Source organism: Rhineura floridana, chromosome 15 (assembly GCF_030035675.1).
Source record: "Rhineura floridana isolate rRhiFlo1 chromosome 15, rRhiFlo1.hap2, whole genome shotgun sequence".
NCBI classification, from domain to species: domain Eukaryota; kingdom Metazoa; phylum Chordata; class Lepidosauria; order Squamata; family Rhineuridae; genus Rhineura; species Rhineura floridana.
The window spans coordinates 13,517,181-13,534,311 of record NC_084494.1 but is presented as its reverse complement, the minus strand read 5'-3'; the positions used below and the strand labels follow the sequence as shown (position 1 = coordinate 13,534,311).

At 43.8% G+C, this 17,131-nt stretch overlaps 1 protein-coding gene across 5 annotated transcripts in view; it reads right to left on the bottom strand.

Moving 5' to 3' along the window:
- Positions 1-604: 604 nt before the first annotated feature.
- Positions 605-17,131, bottom strand: part of NIPAL3 (NIPA like domain containing 3) — a 29,389-nt gene continuing 12,862 nt past the window's right edge. For 2 of the 5 annotated variants that reach the window (XM_061597061.1, XM_061597062.1), the window contains exons 3-12: positions 16,354-16,422; positions 16,083-16,254; positions 15,054-15,113; positions 12,720-12,865; positions 11,683-11,779; positions 9,965-10,100; positions 8,058-8,146; positions 5,758-5,821; positions 2,689-2,783; positions 605-935 (exon numbers count right to left, since the gene is read on the bottom strand). In XM_061597061.1, the coding sequence (XP_061453045.1) occupies positions 736-935; positions 2,689-2,783; positions 5,758-5,821; positions 8,058-8,146; positions 9,965-10,100; positions 11,683-11,779; positions 12,720-12,865; positions 15,054-15,113; positions 16,083-16,254; positions 16,354-16,422 (1,128 nt within the window). In that variant the 3' untranslated portion in view covers positions 605-735. Of the gene's footprint in view, positions 936-2,688; positions 2,784-5,757; positions 5,822-8,057; positions 8,147-9,964; positions 10,101-11,682; positions 11,780-12,719; positions 12,866-15,053; positions 15,114-16,082; positions 16,255-16,353; positions 16,423-17,131 lie in introns of those variants that run through there. The other 3 variants (XM_061597063.1, XM_061597064.1, XM_061597065.1) reach the window with 3 other exon arrangements.

The window sequence follows — 17,131 nt, the reverse complement described above, 5'->3', positions numbered from 1 at the left end:
GTCTAACTCAGGATAACAAGAGAGTCTAAACAAGGGTTTCCCAAAGTGGTCAGGATTAACTCCCTGGGGTTGGTGGGAATGTGCAGGAGGTGAATAAAGACTTAGGGGTGAGGTATAGTGCAAACACTTTTTTAAAATTAGAAACTATGAGCCTCAGAAATAAAGGACAAAGGTGGGTAAAGTGTGGTATAGTATCATTCCACTTGTTTTACTTCCTTTTTTTTCATTTTATGATTCCTAGAAATGGGTATTGATGATTTAATAAATGTTGATTATATACTGATATTTCTCGAGTTTATTTCATTTACATTCCCAGGAATCTGGATTGGGGTCGATGACAACTTTATCCAGGGCCAATGAACTCAAAAGTCTGGGAAACCCTATTCTAAACTCACCCTTCAGTTCCCGATGTTTGATCAGCAATATTATCACCATCGCAATATCCCCTGGATTGCCTTTGACATAGCTGCTGGCTTCCAGCTACACTTTAACTCAGCTTAGAGAGGTTGACATAGCTGCTTGCACCCTGCTACAGTTTAGCTTTGCTAGGAGTGCTTTCATAATACACAAGTAGGGGATTCTTAACAGAGTTCAGTCTTTAAAGTTTACCATTCCATACTTATTTAATGCATAAATAAAATGATTATTTGCCTCAGTGGTGCTAAAAAAAAGAGAAAATAAATAAATAAGAGGGCCACACATTTGGAGCCGTCATGCCAGTCCCTTAAAAGGCATTCATTCCTTTTTGTTATGCTCCATGACCCGGTAGGGAGGCAGGGATCCTCCTCTGGAACTGTGTTCCTCCTGTACTATCGGCAAGGTAGCAGGAGCATAGATCTCCGAGATGGCGTCGTTGTTCTCCAGGGCACCATAGGAAAAGGAGGTTTTGAGGTCAGGCTGAACTGCAGTTCCGTTGTCATGCAAATTCTGCATGCCTGTAAATAGGGAAAAAGACAAAGACATAATTCAAATGTTGCGGGGGGGGGGAGATTTAAATCGCTTTCTTCCCCTCCTCTGCACAAGAACATATGAATCTGATTTATACCACATCAGACCATTGATCCATCTAGCCGACGAGTTCCCAAACTGTGGCCCACAAACTCCATTGAGGTGGTCCACAGCTTGCCTGTGAGTTGGTGGTTAAAGCCAGGAGACGGCACATCCATCACATTAAATTACTCATACCTACTTTTAATTGTGTTTATATTGCTTCTTTTATTTCTTACGTTGTATTTTATTGTATTACAATTTGAATTCTGTGGAATTCAATAACATACAACATATAAGAAATAAAAGAAATAATAAAGACACAATCAAAGATCAGGCAATATCCAGCATCTTACAATGGCTGCAACAGGCTGAAAAATCAATAAGTGGCCCATCAAGACCCTCAGCAATTTTCAGGTGGTCCATGGGGGAAAACGTTTTTGGGAACCACTGGTCTAGCCTAGTGCTGCCTGCTCTGACCGGCAGCAGCTGCCCTAGGGTCTCAGGCTAGAATCTTCCCCAGTCTTGCTTTTCCCACAGGTTGTTTTCACTTGGACATTGCCAGGGATTTAACTTGGGACTATTTGCATACAAGGCATGGGCTTGAACACTGAGCTATGGACACCCTCTGCGACAAAAAACCATAGATGGCTTCATCTACACTCAATGAGGAGACAGTGGCTTTCTAGATCCTCACCGCAGCTCCTACAAACTCTAGCAGTCCAGAGAGAATGCTACTCCCTATGTTTCCATATTCATTCTATGGCTGTTACTATGCCAAGACCCACAAGAGAGGTTAACGCGAAAGTTTTAACTTCAAAACGAAAAGAGGCAGAGACAGTTGTCATCAAAGGACTTGTAAATAATTCTTCAAGGATTGAAATGAACATACATTCATCTTGTTAAGCACTTTTTCTTAGAAGTTGTTACTAATAAGTAACAGTAAAACCTGAAACCACAAACAACTGAAAAGTTTTTCCAGGCCAGGGGTGGCTGACTGGTGGCCATCCAGATGTTATTGGGCTACAACTGCCATCATCCCTGTTCAGTGGCCACACTGGCTGAAGTTGTTGGGACTTGGAATCTAAAAGCATCTGGGGAGCCACAGGTTTGCCACCCCTGTACTAGGCAAACTGGATGGCCACCACCAACAGGGACAACACTGTTGTTGTTATATGCCTTCAAGTCGATTACGACTTATGGCAACCCTATGAATTGGATATATTCATAGGGTTTTCATGGAAAGAGGTATTCAGAGGTGTCTTACCATTGCCTTCCTCTAAAGGGACAACATTAGGAGAGAGAAATGTCCATCTTCTCTTTTCTGAAAGCTGGCAATCAGTTTCTGAATGTTCCCCAATCTCCCCACTCCACAAATAAGATTTGAAAGGATGGGGGAAATGAGGCATCAACCCTATGTGCATTAATAGGTATAGATATATAAACAGAAATATATCGTTGCACCTCTCCTCCCCAGGGCCAGAAATCTGAGGCTGCATACATACCATACATTTAAAATCCTTTTACCTCAAGGGGGAGGGGAGGGGAGGGGAGGAGAGGAAGGAAGGAAGGAAGGAAGGGGGGAGGGGAGGGGAGGGGAGGAAGGAAGGAAGGAAGGAAGGAAGGAAGGAAGGAAGGAAGGAAGGTTTTTAAAACTCAGTGTTAAATGACTCATGAAAAGGAAGGATTTTTTAGCATTACTTGGCATAGCATCCATGGAGATGTATGGTTCAAAAAAGATAGATTTCCTCTTGTTTCTAGTGATCAAGAAGACACCTAAAAATGCGATGAGGCACCTGGAAAAAAATGAGCAGAAAAAAATTATTTTGTGAAATGACAGAAGGAGAAGGGGGAGTGGTTGACAGTTAAGAAATGTAAACAACAATTTGATCTCATGGAGCGAGTCATCTGTTAGCAGGTTGTTTCTTTAAAAGGCTGGAAAAGCTGTTAGGTTTTTTACAGACTAACACGGGTTCATAAGGCAAAGCAATACAGTAAACAGTTCCAGATGCATCCAAAAAAAGAGTTCACAAGTGTGACAGAAAACATACAAGATCTATTTGTAGACTGCACTAAAATAAAATGAGTTCCCTGCAACAAGATCATAATTCTGTGACTGCCTTGTGGATGAAACCTTCAAATTATTAGCTGCATGTGACTGTTTTAAATGCTCTTAATGTTTTTAAATCTGTCAAATATGCTTTTTATTTTAAGCAGTATTATTCTATTACTTTGTTGTCTGCTGCTCCTTTGGGAGGATGGGTATGATAGAAGTTTAATAAATAATATTAATAATAAAATGGCTTGTATACATAGCAACTTGAACATGACAGTCTCTGCTATCTTTTCGGCGCCTTTTGAAGACTTTCCTCTTTCAACAAGCCTTTTAGGTTGAGACCTATCCCAGTCTGCGTCTGTGTTAGAATTGCTTAATATGTTTTTTAATAATGTTTTTAACCCTTTTTTAAAGTTGTTTTTTTTAAAAAATGTTTTTAACTCTGTTTTGTTTTAATGTATTTTAAGATCTGTTTTTATGATGTATTAAAGTGTTTTTAGCACTTTGTTTGCCGCCCTGGGCTCCTGCTGGGAGGAAGGGCAGGATACAAATTAAATAATAAATAAATAAATAAATAAATAAAATGACTTTGTCTACAGAAGAGCCAGGAAACAGAACATCTAGTCAGGCTTTTCTCAGGGTGAGTTTCAGTCGCCAAGACCTATGAGGAAAGATTACGCAACATTTGGGGCTTCTTAGCTGAGAGAAAAGGCGAGGAAGAGGAGATATGACAGAATTGTATAAAATTACGCATGGCATGAAGAAAGCGGATAGAGAAAAGTTTTTTCTCCCTCTCTCGTAACATTAGAACTCGTGGGCCTCCCATGAAGCTGAATGCTGGAAGATTCAAGACAGACAAAAGAAAGCACTGTTTTACAAAGCGCACAAACTTTGGAATTTGCTCCCAAAAGCAGCAGTGATGGCCACAATTTTGGATGGCTTAAAAAAAAAGTTTAGACAAATTCACGGAGGATACGGCTATCGATGACTTCTAGCCTGATAGCTATGCTCTACCTCCACTGTTGGAAGCAGTACGCTTCTGAACACCAGTTGTTGGGATTTACAAGTGGGGAGAGAGGACTATGGCACCCAGGCTCTACTTATGGGCTTCCCACAGGCATCTGGTTGGCCACTGTGAGAACAGGATGCTGGACTAGATAGGCCACTGGCCTGATCCAGCAGGCTCTTCTGATGTTCTTATAGCCTGCAGATGGGGACAAGGTAGTTGGAGAAAGATGGCTGACCACCTATTTGCTTGCCTCTTGTTTTTCTTGGCTTATAACATCTGGCAAACAGTTTTGAATGGTTTCATCCGGGAGGTAACTGATGACTACTAGACAGAAGGAACATGTCCTTTCTGTTGAGATAGAGAGAGAGAGAGAGAGAGAGAGAGAGAGAGAGAGAGAGAGAGAGAGAGAGAGAGAGAGAGAGAGAGAGAGAGAGAGAGAGAGAGAGAGAGAGAGAGAGAGAGAGAGAGACGCTTCTAAAGAACCTCTCTCTGGATCCTGAGACTGACAAATGGTCACAAATATCCCCTTCCTGGGTCATAAGCTCAAGGGGGCGACTGCCGTAGAACTCAACATTTTTAGAGAATGCAGATTATCTGGATGCATTTCAACCTACTTTTAGGCTTGAGTTTGGCACTGAAATGACCTTGGTTACCTGGGTGGATTAAGTTATGCCAAAAGGAGGAAGGGGAATTGTGTGACCCCAACCAATCCTTTCTGCTGGGTCTTTCAGAAGCTTCCAGTATATCATCAACCACAGGCATCTTTATGGACGGGCTCTTCTGGGATGGAAATTTGGAGCACTGTGTAATAAGTATCATCAGCCATCCCTCCCCATTCAAGTACTTGTTCCATATTCTGTGCTTCCCCCCCCCTCCAGCCCGGTTGTGCTGACAAAAGCTGCTCGCCAGGTGGGTTAAAGCCACTACACTCGCTACCCAGAAGGTGGGTTGCTGTTTCCAGGAGAGGGAAGTGGAGGGGAGGTCAGTGCAGTGCAAATGCACTGGCAGAGCCAATCTGGCAGTCCTGATGGTATGTTTGCATCATGTCGGCCTCCCTATCACCTTACCCCTCTCCCTCCCGGGAAGCTAGTGTAGCAATTCCGCCCCACCTAGCAAGCTGCTTCTGTGCGCCAAAATGTTTATTTATAATCCACTTTTCAGCCTTAGGCTGTGTGCACACCATACATTTAATGTGCCTGAGTTCCCCGAAAGAATCCTTAACTGTAGTTGAGGGTGCTGGGAACTGTAGCTCTGTGAGGGATAAACTACAGTTCCCAGGGGGAAACTCATGTGCTCTCATAAATGTATGGTGTGTACACAAGCCTAATCTGGCTCTCAAAGTTACTGTATCCACATAAGGATACAATGATAATAAGGATATATGTATAGCAGTCTTCTAGTCCCTGGTAGAAGAGGACGCAGTCCAAGCAAGTCCTTCTAGGTGAACCTGTGATCCTTCACATGGTTCTGGACTCCAACTCTCATTGTCCCTTATCACTGGCCATGCTGGCTGTGGCTGATGAGAGCTGTAGTTCAAAACATCTGAAGGGCACCACGACAGTGAAGGTTGGACTAAGGCTTTGGGTGTGTTATGAATTGGGGTAACTTGAATGTTTTCAGAATGTGTGAAATGCAACTACAGAAGCAAAAGTTCCAAAAATGCTAGCATATTGCCCTACCCCCTATCGCAATACTGTAAACTTACCCCAAGGCAAACATGCATATATGGAGTACATCTTCTCCAATGAAGTCCAAGTAGAAGGTTGCACCTGACCCAGAGGGGAAAAAAAAAGAAGAGTGAAACACAACATCGAATATCTTCAAATGCAAATTCATTACCAAATGCTAGGCAAGGATCGTCAAAACTGGCATTTTATTTTTATTTAGATTTATTTATTTTTATTTTAAACCTGGAAAATAGCCATGCTGGCTGAGGCTGATGGGAGTTATAGTCCAAAACATCTGGAAGGCACACACCAGCGTGGCAAAGGCAGGCTCAAACCTTGCTTTTCCCTTCACCTTGTTAATGTTTCTGTCTGTGCTACTGGCAAAATTAGCTCCTTGGGGCATCTAAACTTTTTTATTATTATTATTAAGAAAGGACATGGGATGTGTTAAATAAAATAATCAATCTCTTCCCAGCAATGAGCTCCAGAATGCAAAGTAAGTTCCTGAACCTAAGCTGAAAATAGGAAGCTGCCTTATACAGAGTCAGACCACTGGTCCATCTACCTCAATACTGTCTACACCAAAGGTAGCCATCCTGGTGCCCTCCAGATGCTGCGGACTGGCAACTCCCATCAGCCCTGATCATTGGCCATGCTGCCTGGGGCTGATGGGAGTTGTAGTCCAACAATATCTGGAGGGCACAACATTGGCTACCTCCAGTCTACACTGATTGGCAGTGGCTCTCCAGGGATTCAGATAGAGCACATTTCCCACCCTATCGGGAGATGCTGGAAAGTAAACTTGGGACCTTCTGCATCCAAAGCAGATGCTCTACTACTGAGCTGCAGACTGTACTACTTCAACCTGCAGGTGGGGGAATACTATTTTTTAATTCCACCCCATGTAAATACTCCCTGAAAATAAACAAAGCAAGCAAAGCGCGCACGCGCACACACACTCACACACACACACGCGCAACTCAAGAAAGATTCTATCCCTGCTGTGCTATCTTTTCTATTGGCAGAGATCAGTAATTTTTTTCCTCCATAGGGGAGCATTCAAAATGCGATCATCAACCTGCAGGATAAATTGACACAGTCCATTCTAAACCGTCACATTTTGCTGCATTAACACACCAGGCCTTAAAACACATGGATTGGGTGGGTGTGTGGAGACTCCTAACATGATGGGTGTCATATCCCGGCACAGCATATGTAGAAAGCAAAGATAGCGAAGGTGCAAACATCAAACAAGAGAGATACTGAAAGTAATACTCAATTATTGAAATCCTTGCCGATTTAGAATACCCATTGGCCCATCTAGCTCAGTATTGTCTACCAAGCTGACTGGAAGGAGTTCTCCAGGGTTTCAGGCAGAAGTCTTCTCAGCCCTGCCTGGAGATGCTGTGGACTGAACCTGGAACCTTCTGCATGCAAAGCAGATGTTCTACCACTGAGCTACAGCCTACTCTGCCATGCTGTAATCCATCACGATTATTCATGTCTTAAACAACCTACTTAAGAACATAAGAAGAGCCTGCTGGATCAGGCCAGTGGCCCATCTAGTTCAGCATCCTGTCCTCACAGTGGCCAGATGCCGGTGGGAAGCCCGCAAGCAGGACCTGAGCGCCAGAGCACTCTCCCTTGCTGCGGTTTCCCACAACTGGTATTCAGAACCATACTGCCTCTGACTATGGAGGCAGAGCATAGCCATCGTGGCTAGTAGCTGTTGGTAGCCTTTTCCTCCATAAATTTGTCTAATCCTCTTTGAAAGCCATCCACGTTGGTGGCCATCACTGCCTCTTGGGGGAACGAATTCCATAGTTTAAATATGCACTGTGTGAAGTAGTACTTTCTTTTGACTGTCCTGAATCTTCCAGCATTCAGCTTCTTTGAATGTCCACGAGTTCTAGTCTTATGAGAGAAGGGAAAAAACTTCATTCTAGCTATCCTTTTCATAGGACAGGACTCCTTATTCAAACTGTGATCCTGAGTGGGTGAATTTGTTGTATTCTACATAGGATATATTTGGGCAGATAATCGTCCAAAATCCTCTTGAATGAGCAGAGCAGATTTGCCATGCAGCAAAACAGTGGATTTAATGTTTGATTTTAAATACTCATGCTTATGGGCAGTTTCAAAATGGAGAAGAGGGGAAAAAACACAGTGTCTTATTGGTAGAGTTTATTTCATATATTAAAATACAATTAATGTTAGATTAGTTTAAAATTGGAGGGATTTTCTGCTGGGATGGAGAAAGGAGCCCATTTCGGGCCACAGACATTTGCTGGCCTGCTCCATTCGCCACTTTCAATTATTTTCTCTTTATTTCTTTTACCTGCAGTAATTGCTATCGCAGTGGACAAGATGTAGCTCACACTGGCAATCTGGGAGGAGTCGTACAGCTGTGATGCTTGCGTTAAAAACCTACAGTCAAGAAATAAAATTAAAAACCAAGCAGCAAGGCAAAAAAAAAAAAAATTTAAGGAGCATGTTGCATTAGGACCGTCAATGAAAAGTCTTTAAATGTATCAGAAGCAAGAGACCAACGTTGGGAAGCAGCTGGACTGCTAGATGGCGTGACTTAAAATGTGTGTTAAAGGAAGAGAGGAGACAGCCCTGGAGCAGGGTTGGGGACCCTCAGGCCGTGAGGTCACGTGCAGCCCTCCAGGCCTCCATCCAGCCCCTCCTCAGTTTGAGGTCACACCCACACCATACATTTAAAGCACATGGCTTTCCCCAGAGAACCCTGGGTTGTGCAACTCCCTCCACACAGAGGTGCCATGTGGAACCTTTAACTACACAGCTTTCATCGTGTGCTGAAGACACATCTCTTTAACCTGGCCTTTGACACCTCGGGTACACATACACCCTATGTTTCTGATTGTTCTTTGTTTTAAATTGTTTTTAGTGTTGTGTTTTATATCGTTGTGACCCACCCTGGGACCTACTGGTGAAGGGTGGGTAATAAACCTAGCAACAACATTAATAATACTCAGAGCAGACCAAATGAAACCAAGGGTTTTATAAGAGAGGGAGAAAAACATTCTCAATCTACTCCCTCTGCAGCAAAATTTTATAAGCCTTTATGGCACAGCTGAGGAATCTGTGGCCCTCCAGATGCTGCTGAACTACAGCTCCCATCATCCCTAACCATTAAGCCATGTTAACATTCCCCTCCCAACAACAAACATATGAAACTATAGACCTGGTTGCAAATGCAATTCACCTGGCTTTGAGGAGACTGGAATTTAACACAGAAAATGCAGTTACTTGTACCACGGATAAAGCCACCATTAAAAGCTACTATGTGTATTGTTGTTTAATTTTTGCAATTTGTATTGTTTTATTGATGCATTTTTATATTGTATTTTATATTTGTATTTTTTGTAAGCAGCCTTGAGGGCCTTTGGCCAAAAGACGGGGTATAAATAAACTAATAATAATAATAATAATAATAATAATAAATGTTAGCTGGGATTGATGGGAATTGGGAGTCCAGTATCTGGAGGGCCACAGGTTCCCACTCATGCTGTATGGTTGCCTCCCCTCCCCCTGCCATTTGCTCTTCTCCTTCCCTCTTGGGTCCCCAGATGTTGCTGGACTACAATTCCCATCTTTCCTAACAATCGGCCATGATGCCTGAGGCTGATGGGAGTCGCAGTCCAGCAACATCTGAGGACCCAAAGGTTGGGAAAGGCTGCTCTACACTAAACCATCCCCAAATGCTTTAGCTTTTCCTCATAGATGCAAACAGATCAATGGCTGCTAACCATGGTAGGTAGAAATTGAGCCTCCATGCCATGGGGCAGTCTATTTTAGATTACCAGATGCTAGAAAGAAGCAACAGAGGTTGGCTGTCTGCATCATGCTATACTTGCAAGCTCTCTGGGTGGCATCTAGTTGCCTACTCTTAGAACCAGAGCGCCAGAATGGATGGGTTGTTTGGTCAGACGTAACAGGGCAACTTATGCACACTGCCGTGAAACCTGGTACCCAAATGCATCCTTAAAATGTCACAAAAGCATTCTGCAGAACAGGAAAACAGCTGCTAAAAAAGGCCCATCTTCTGCCAAGTGCCAGTAATAACTACGAACCATACAATTACTTAGCTTGTCCTCTTGGGGCTGCTCTTTAATGTATTATTCATTTTCATTTCAGTTATGCTGACATTCAATTGTAGACTACAGCTAGAAAATAAAAAATAAAAAAATAAAAAGAGGAAGCAAGCACTGGGCCACTTACGTCGCCTGAAAGGCTGCTGTCGCCACCATGCAAACCACCATGATGTAGAAAATGGGGTACCCCAGCTGGAGGTTCCCCCGTATGGAAACCACCACCATGCCAGCCACCGCCTTCACCGTGATGACAGTCATGGAACCTAAAAAAGATCATTATTACTTATATTCATTAGTCACATTTTTGCACTCAAGAGCCGAGGAGCAACTTACCCAGTAACAATAAAATAAGGCATTAACATCGGACAAAACCAGCAACAAACAAGAACTAAAATATTCATCCGACAATACATTTGTCCTGCCCACCCCACTTCAAGGATGAGCACACGGACCTATCTAACTACCCTCCCAATTAAAAACTATTCAGCCTGGGTAAATAAAAATGTTTTTGCCTGGTACCTAAAAATAGGCAATGGTGGTGCCAGGTGTGCTTCCCAGGGGACAGCAGTCCACAAATGGGGAGCCACCACCAACCTGATGAAGTTGAAAGAGCGGCATGGAGCTATTTCCGAAAGGGCTGTTGAACACCCCTGCACTCAGGGCCAGCGCCAAAGGGCGGCCAGGTCAGGCCCTGGCCAAGGGTTCCTGGGGCCCTTCGATAGGGTGGGGGAGGAGTAGTGCTCCCCTTCCACGACCTGCAGCACGGCAGCTGTCGCGGATCGCAGGAAGGGAGCTTGCAAGCCGCCTGCCCGTTCGCTGGCTCCAACTACCTGTCTTTCCTGTCTTTTGTGGTTGTGCACGCAGGGCTGCCATTAACCAAGATGGCGGCCGAGGTTTCCCTAAGGTGCTGATGCCTTTGCTGCCGTCTTGGTTGATGGCAGGGATGTGCACGCGTAGCACCATATGTGCCATCAACCAAGATGGCGGCAGAGGCTTCAGCCCCTTAGGGAAACCTCAGCCACCATCTTGGTTAATGGCAGCCCTGTGCACACAATGCACACAGCCACAAAAGACAGGAGACACAAGTAGGTGGGCTGTGCGTGCATGCCGGGGCCCAGGGCAGGCTGGTGCCCAAGGGCCCCGGCATGCCTGGCACCGGCCCTGCCCACACTGCACTTCCACTGCACACGCCAGATCCCAGAAGGGGAACAGGCATGCACAGCCAAACTGAACAGGACTGAACTGGTGAGTACAGTGGGTTCGATTCTGCTTGCTGCAAGGGTCTGCTCTACTAGTGCAGGGTTGAAACCCTCTCCCCACTCACCAGCTGATAAATGGAAGGTTCAATCCTGCTGACTACAGGGGTCTGCAACACCAGTGACGTCAGCCGATCAAGAGGTGGGCACGGTTTGGGGGAAATAGCCTCACAAGCCAACTTGAACCTCTTGGCAGGCCAAGACTGGCCCACAGGCCAGAGGTTCCCCATCCACTGCGGCAAACTGTAGTTTCATCGACCATTGTTGTGTGAAGCAGAGTACAGTTTCTGAAGGCTGTGTTTTGGTTTCAAAATAACAAAGACACTGGGAAAAAAAGATACACAGAACTATGCTGCATTGAGCTTAGGTTTGCTTTCACAATTTAAGGCTTTTACTCCTGACATAGGCTCCACTGTGTGTATGTGTGTGTGATGTGTGTGTGTGTGTGTATGTGGTGTGTGTGTGTATGTGGTGTGTGTGTGCATGCGTGTGGTGTGTGTGTGTTTTGGTTATGTGTACCCTGCTACCCTGCCTTGGGATCCACTGGGATGAAGGGCGATACAAACGTTTTAAGAAAATAACAACTTACCCAGGAGTGCTACCAACAGCAATATCACCACTATATAGTTAGCTTTCTTCTCTTTGTAGAAATAAAGCAGCAGGCAGAAAATGATGATCTCTACCAGCTAAAGGGGAGAAGGATAAAAAAGAAAGAGGAGCCATGATGGATCAGATCCAAGATTCATCTGATTTCTGGCAGCCTGTTTCAAGCAATGGTTAGCCTCCAGGAAGCCCACAAGCAGGTCATGATGGAGCTCTTGTTCATACGGGGCAACAATGAGGCCACCTCCCATTTGTCTCCAACACCCAGTACAAAGATATTTTTCTTTCCATCCTCCTCTACTCTGTCACACAGGATCACTGTCCCCACCTCACCCCACATCCCCTACCTAAGGAGTAGCCAATGTGGCGTCCTCCAGATGTTTCTGAACTACAACTCCCGTATCCCCTGGCCATTGGCCATGCTGGTTGGGATGGATGGGTGCTGGAGTCCAACAATATCTGGAAGGCTGCAAGAGAGTGCTGGAATGTGCTCCTGGTTAACACAGGCCAATAATGAAGTCCATAGGCTTGGATAATCTTCCACATGAACAGAAAGCACACACGCATGTATGCGCACACGCAGTGACCCGGGATCTCCTGCAATGCTCAGGGTTCTCATGACAGACAAGTCAAATGTGGAAAGGGTTTCCTGAGAGAAAATATGAAAACCAGTGCTATGAGGGAAAACCAGCTCTCCTCCTCTCCCCATGAATCTGAGATGGTTAACTGTGACTGGCCAGAGGTTGTTGAACTACAACTCCCACTATCCCTTGCTATTGACCACGCTGGCTGGGACTGATGGGAGTTATAGTTCAGTAGCATCTGATTACACAGGTTAGCCACCCCTGCTCTAAAATGATTGTGCCAGTCAGTCTGCCCGGGCAAACTTTTTCTTTACAACCCAGTACTAGGCAAGCAGATTCTGAGCCTACAGTATGACTATCTGCTGAGACCCTTCAAAATAACATTTGGAATGTAGGCTGAACACCCCAGTCAGTCTCATTCCAAGACAGGCATCCTTACCACATACAAAAGAAACGGCCAGCTGACTAAGTGCTTAGTGATATTCTCGCCCGTCATGGTCTCGTGACTGTTAGGCCCAAAGGTGATCAGCAGGTATGTCCCAACGATGGTCAAGCCACAGCCTATGAAGGACAAAACATAGCGCCCTTTGGCAGAAGGACAGGAGAAGCTGAGTTAGTGGGTTAGTTCAGAGGCTGACAGCCGCTTTCAGCTACAGCACACAAGAGCAGGGCAGTGGGAGGAGTCATGGACTAGTCAATGAGATTTATGATTGATGTGTTCAATTATCATTGCCTGTTGTATGTAACAGATTCATGAAAGGATGTGTAATGACAAAAAGAAAAAGAAAACCATGGCTTTAAGCGGTATATAAATTGCTGAAATAAAGAGTTGCAGCCAACTAAGTTCTACCTAGGGTAGACCCACTGAAAGTGATACATCCAAGTTAGCCATGTCTATTAGCTTACATGGGCCTACTCTGAGTAGGACCAGCATTGGATACAACCCAAAGTTGTAATGGTTGAACATGTGGGTATGAGCGGCAGATGAAAGTGAGAGATTGTGAGAGTGGCTGGTTGGGTGGAACGCTTCTGAGAGCTTGGTTTATATTTAACAATATATACATACATATTTTTCTTTTTCAACATTTCATATCAATACGATTATAGCTACATATATGAGTATTGTAAATTTATGTTTAACACATATGATATACAAAGACACACACTATTCTCTTTCTCAGAATTTTATATTGATAGCAGATTGTAACATATACAATACAGCACATTTATATACTGGGATTTTCTCCTCTCTTAAAAATTGTTGAGATTTATTTGTACACTTATCAACTTCAGTTTTTTTTAATGCAAACTGCTTTGTGATCTATTGATTGTAAAACTCTTTGAGTAGTTATACAGAAATAGCCTTGTAAGCACTGTACTATTTTGCCACAGAAATGCTAAAATTCAATGGAATCCAGATTAAAATTAAGCCAATGGGTGGTATTTGCATAAGCCCTACTCAGAGTAGACCCAATGAAATGAATGAACCTAAGTTAATAATGCCCATTAATTTCAATGGGTCTACTCTGGCTAGGACTAGAAGTGCATACCACCCTATACATTTGGGCTCCTTTTAGCAGTATGCAAAACTCTGAAGAAGATTCATGCAAAGTCTCTCCATTAGGCATGGATTCAAGGTCACAAACAGCAATCTGATCAAAAATGACTGATGCAGGCTTCTCAAATTCAATAGAATGGCTGATAAAATAAGTAATTCTATTGAATTTGAGAGGCCTGTATCATCAAGGATTCCTACTATTCATTTATCTGTCTAAAATTAAAAAGACTGCACAAGATATGCATCTGTATAATATATGGTGTAGGTCAGATCTATTATTTACAAGATCTAAAAACGCCGAAAGAGCTCAGGAACATCCAGCTACCAAAAATCCTAAGTACCCACTGAAGAAGACCTTTCAGGTTGAAACGCGTTTGGGAAAGATTTAGCATAAGATCTGAATGCAAGGAATGTATTAACAATATTTTATTGCCATATATGATGGTTTTTAATAATGTTTTATGATTGCTAGCTACTATATATTTAAATATTTAACACTTTAGATTTTCATTTAATACTTTAGATGTTTAGATGTTCTAGTACATTACCGAGCCCATTTGAGGTTTTCAGAGGTTGTTTAGGTTGGGTTTCTATCCTCTTTGGTTGCACTCTAAGCCTCTAAGTACACAGAAGATCTAGCTTTTCATGTTGCACCTTGAATGCATACCCAATTAAATGTGAACTGATAAAGAAGAACTTAACGTAACCTAAGCCTATTTTAGTTAACGGTCAATATATTACATGACCTTTGTGTCCCCTCTATCGAGGCTGCGCCATCCTAGTTACCACGGCTGGCTCCAGTTGGGCTCCTTTCCTTTCCTGATCTCTAGGGAGACTAGCCCTCCGGGTAAGAAAGCTCCTGGAAACGTCCTCTTTCCTTTTTTTTTCCAGGCTGCCAACGTGCCACAAAACTACTCTATGCAGTCAAGTGGGCTAGTAACACTCATGGATTGAAGCGCTGCATCTCCGAAATAATGAAAAGATAGGAACTACTAACAAGCTAACCAATGAGCAGCCAAGAAAGGGAGGGGGAAGCAATTTGTAAGAACAGCAGGGACTTCCAGCACCAAATGCCAGGAACCAATTCTTGTCAACTTGTACAATACGTGCAGGACACAACGAGGAAGCCAAGGAGAAGAAGAGGAAGCAGCAGCGGCAAGCCACATTCCACGGGGAAGCTAAACGGATATTTAAAAAGATGCATCCAGAACTTACTCAAGAAGTCTTTCAGCTTCCATTTTTCCTTGATGAATATGATTCCAATGATTGCACTTGCTACGTGAGAAGATAACAAGTAGTGAGGGATGTTACTAACACAAGGTAGAGTAATATGTTTCTATATCCTGCCTTGGGTGCAAACTCTTGCAAGGCACCTTGCAAAACAGCCAGAGAATTCAGTACACATAAAAAATGAGTGGAGAGCCTCTGGCACATGAGTCAAATCTTCCTGACGAAGTGCGCCTGGCACCAACACTGCTATCTTTTCGGCGCCAGGTCAAGACTTTCCTCTTCTCCCAGGGATTTTAGCATGTGTTTTTAAATTGTTTTTATATTGTTTGGAATTTTAAAATTGTGTTTTAAATTGTTTTTAAAATATGTTTCTAAATTGTGTGCTTGTTTTAATGTTTTTGATTGCTGTAAACCGCCCAGAGAGCTTCAGCTATGGGGCGGTATACAAGTGCAATAAATAAATAAATAAATAAATAAATCTGGCATGGCATGGGTCCCAGTTTGGCCAATAAGGCCCTTTCCCCACAAACCACAGCCACCTGCCCCAAACCTGACACCATAAGTGGCATCTGGGGTGTGGCTGGGAGAGACGCAGCAGGATCGGCTGCACAACCAAATTCCCTGTGGGTAACTTGATCGTGCAGCCAGTCCCTGAAGAAAGCAGGGTGGAAGTCACTGCCCATCAGCTGATGTACGGTGAGTTCAACCCGGATGGATCGGCTGCATGAATGAGTTCCTCATCAGGAACTTGATCACGCAGCTGATCCCTGCAGAAAGCTGCTTTGTCAGCCTATGCCTGATCCTGATCCATCAGGCTCTTCTTATGTTCTTGCCTCATGGCACAGGCAAAATTCAACTCCAGATCTTTTCTTCATACACAGAGCTTGTCACAGCAATGGGCACTTTGCTAGTTTTCTTTCAAAAAGAACAGTCCTACTCTGCTGCCTGCGTCCCACTTTCCCTTCCTCTAGAAGCTTCTGAAATAAGATAAGAGTTGTACGCAGAGACTTTTACCTATAACAGACACGGCACCAAGCGGCACAATCAGGGAAAGGGGCGCAAAGGCATAAGCAGAGAAGACCCCCAGCTCCCCCAGGAACAGGAGGAACAGGCCACACCACCACGTCTTGGTCTTGAAGTAAGCCCGGTGGTCTTTGCAACCCACCAGCCGGATATGGCTGTATTTCTAAAGGGAAGGGGGGAAGGGAACAGGAAGTCACACTGGGTTTTTTGTTTGCTTTGCTGAGCTGTTTTTGGAATCTGTTTTTGTTTCCCCACTACTCACCTGGAGGTTGAGTGCAATGCTGATAATCAAGTGTCCAAAAATAGCCAGCAAGGCACCAATCAAGTTTTCCTGCAAGGAAAAGGAAATAGACAGGTTTTAACTTTCCACCCCACATGGCATGTATATGCAGAAAACATGCTTGCCATGCAAAGTATATATATATATATGTATATATATGGGACTTACATCTGAGTGTTTGTTTATTGAATGTATATCCTGCCCTTTCCACCCAAAGGAGCCCAAGGCAGCAAACACACCAACAAAGCAATTTTAACAACAAGAAGAAAAACATTCTAAAAACTCAATTGCAGTTAAACATTCGTTCATCCAGTGATCTCTGGGTTGCCAGAACAGTCCCTTGCAGCCATCAAATGCCTGGGTAAACAGGAATGTTGTCAAATTCCTCCTGAAAGTCCATAGTGATGGAGACAGATGCACCTCACTGAGGAGAGCGTTCCACAAAGGGGGAGCCACCACTGAAAAGGCACCGAGGCTGCTTTCACACATAGGGCTTACTGAGTCAGTTTTGCAGATTAAAATGGTAGCACTTCTAAAATTCCTTTCACACCGCAGTACCTGTTGGGTTAAGGAACAGTGGCTTTCCCGGCCAATATACCGGCATTTCGTGCAAATGTCTTTCACGCTGCTGTAACTAACAATATCTTATTTTCGTCCCTCAACCGTTATACACATGTGCACTTTAGTTCCCCCATAATTCATCGCATGAGTTAGTGTCTGGACATAGGGATGTGTGTGGGAAAAGGAGGAAGGGGAAGCT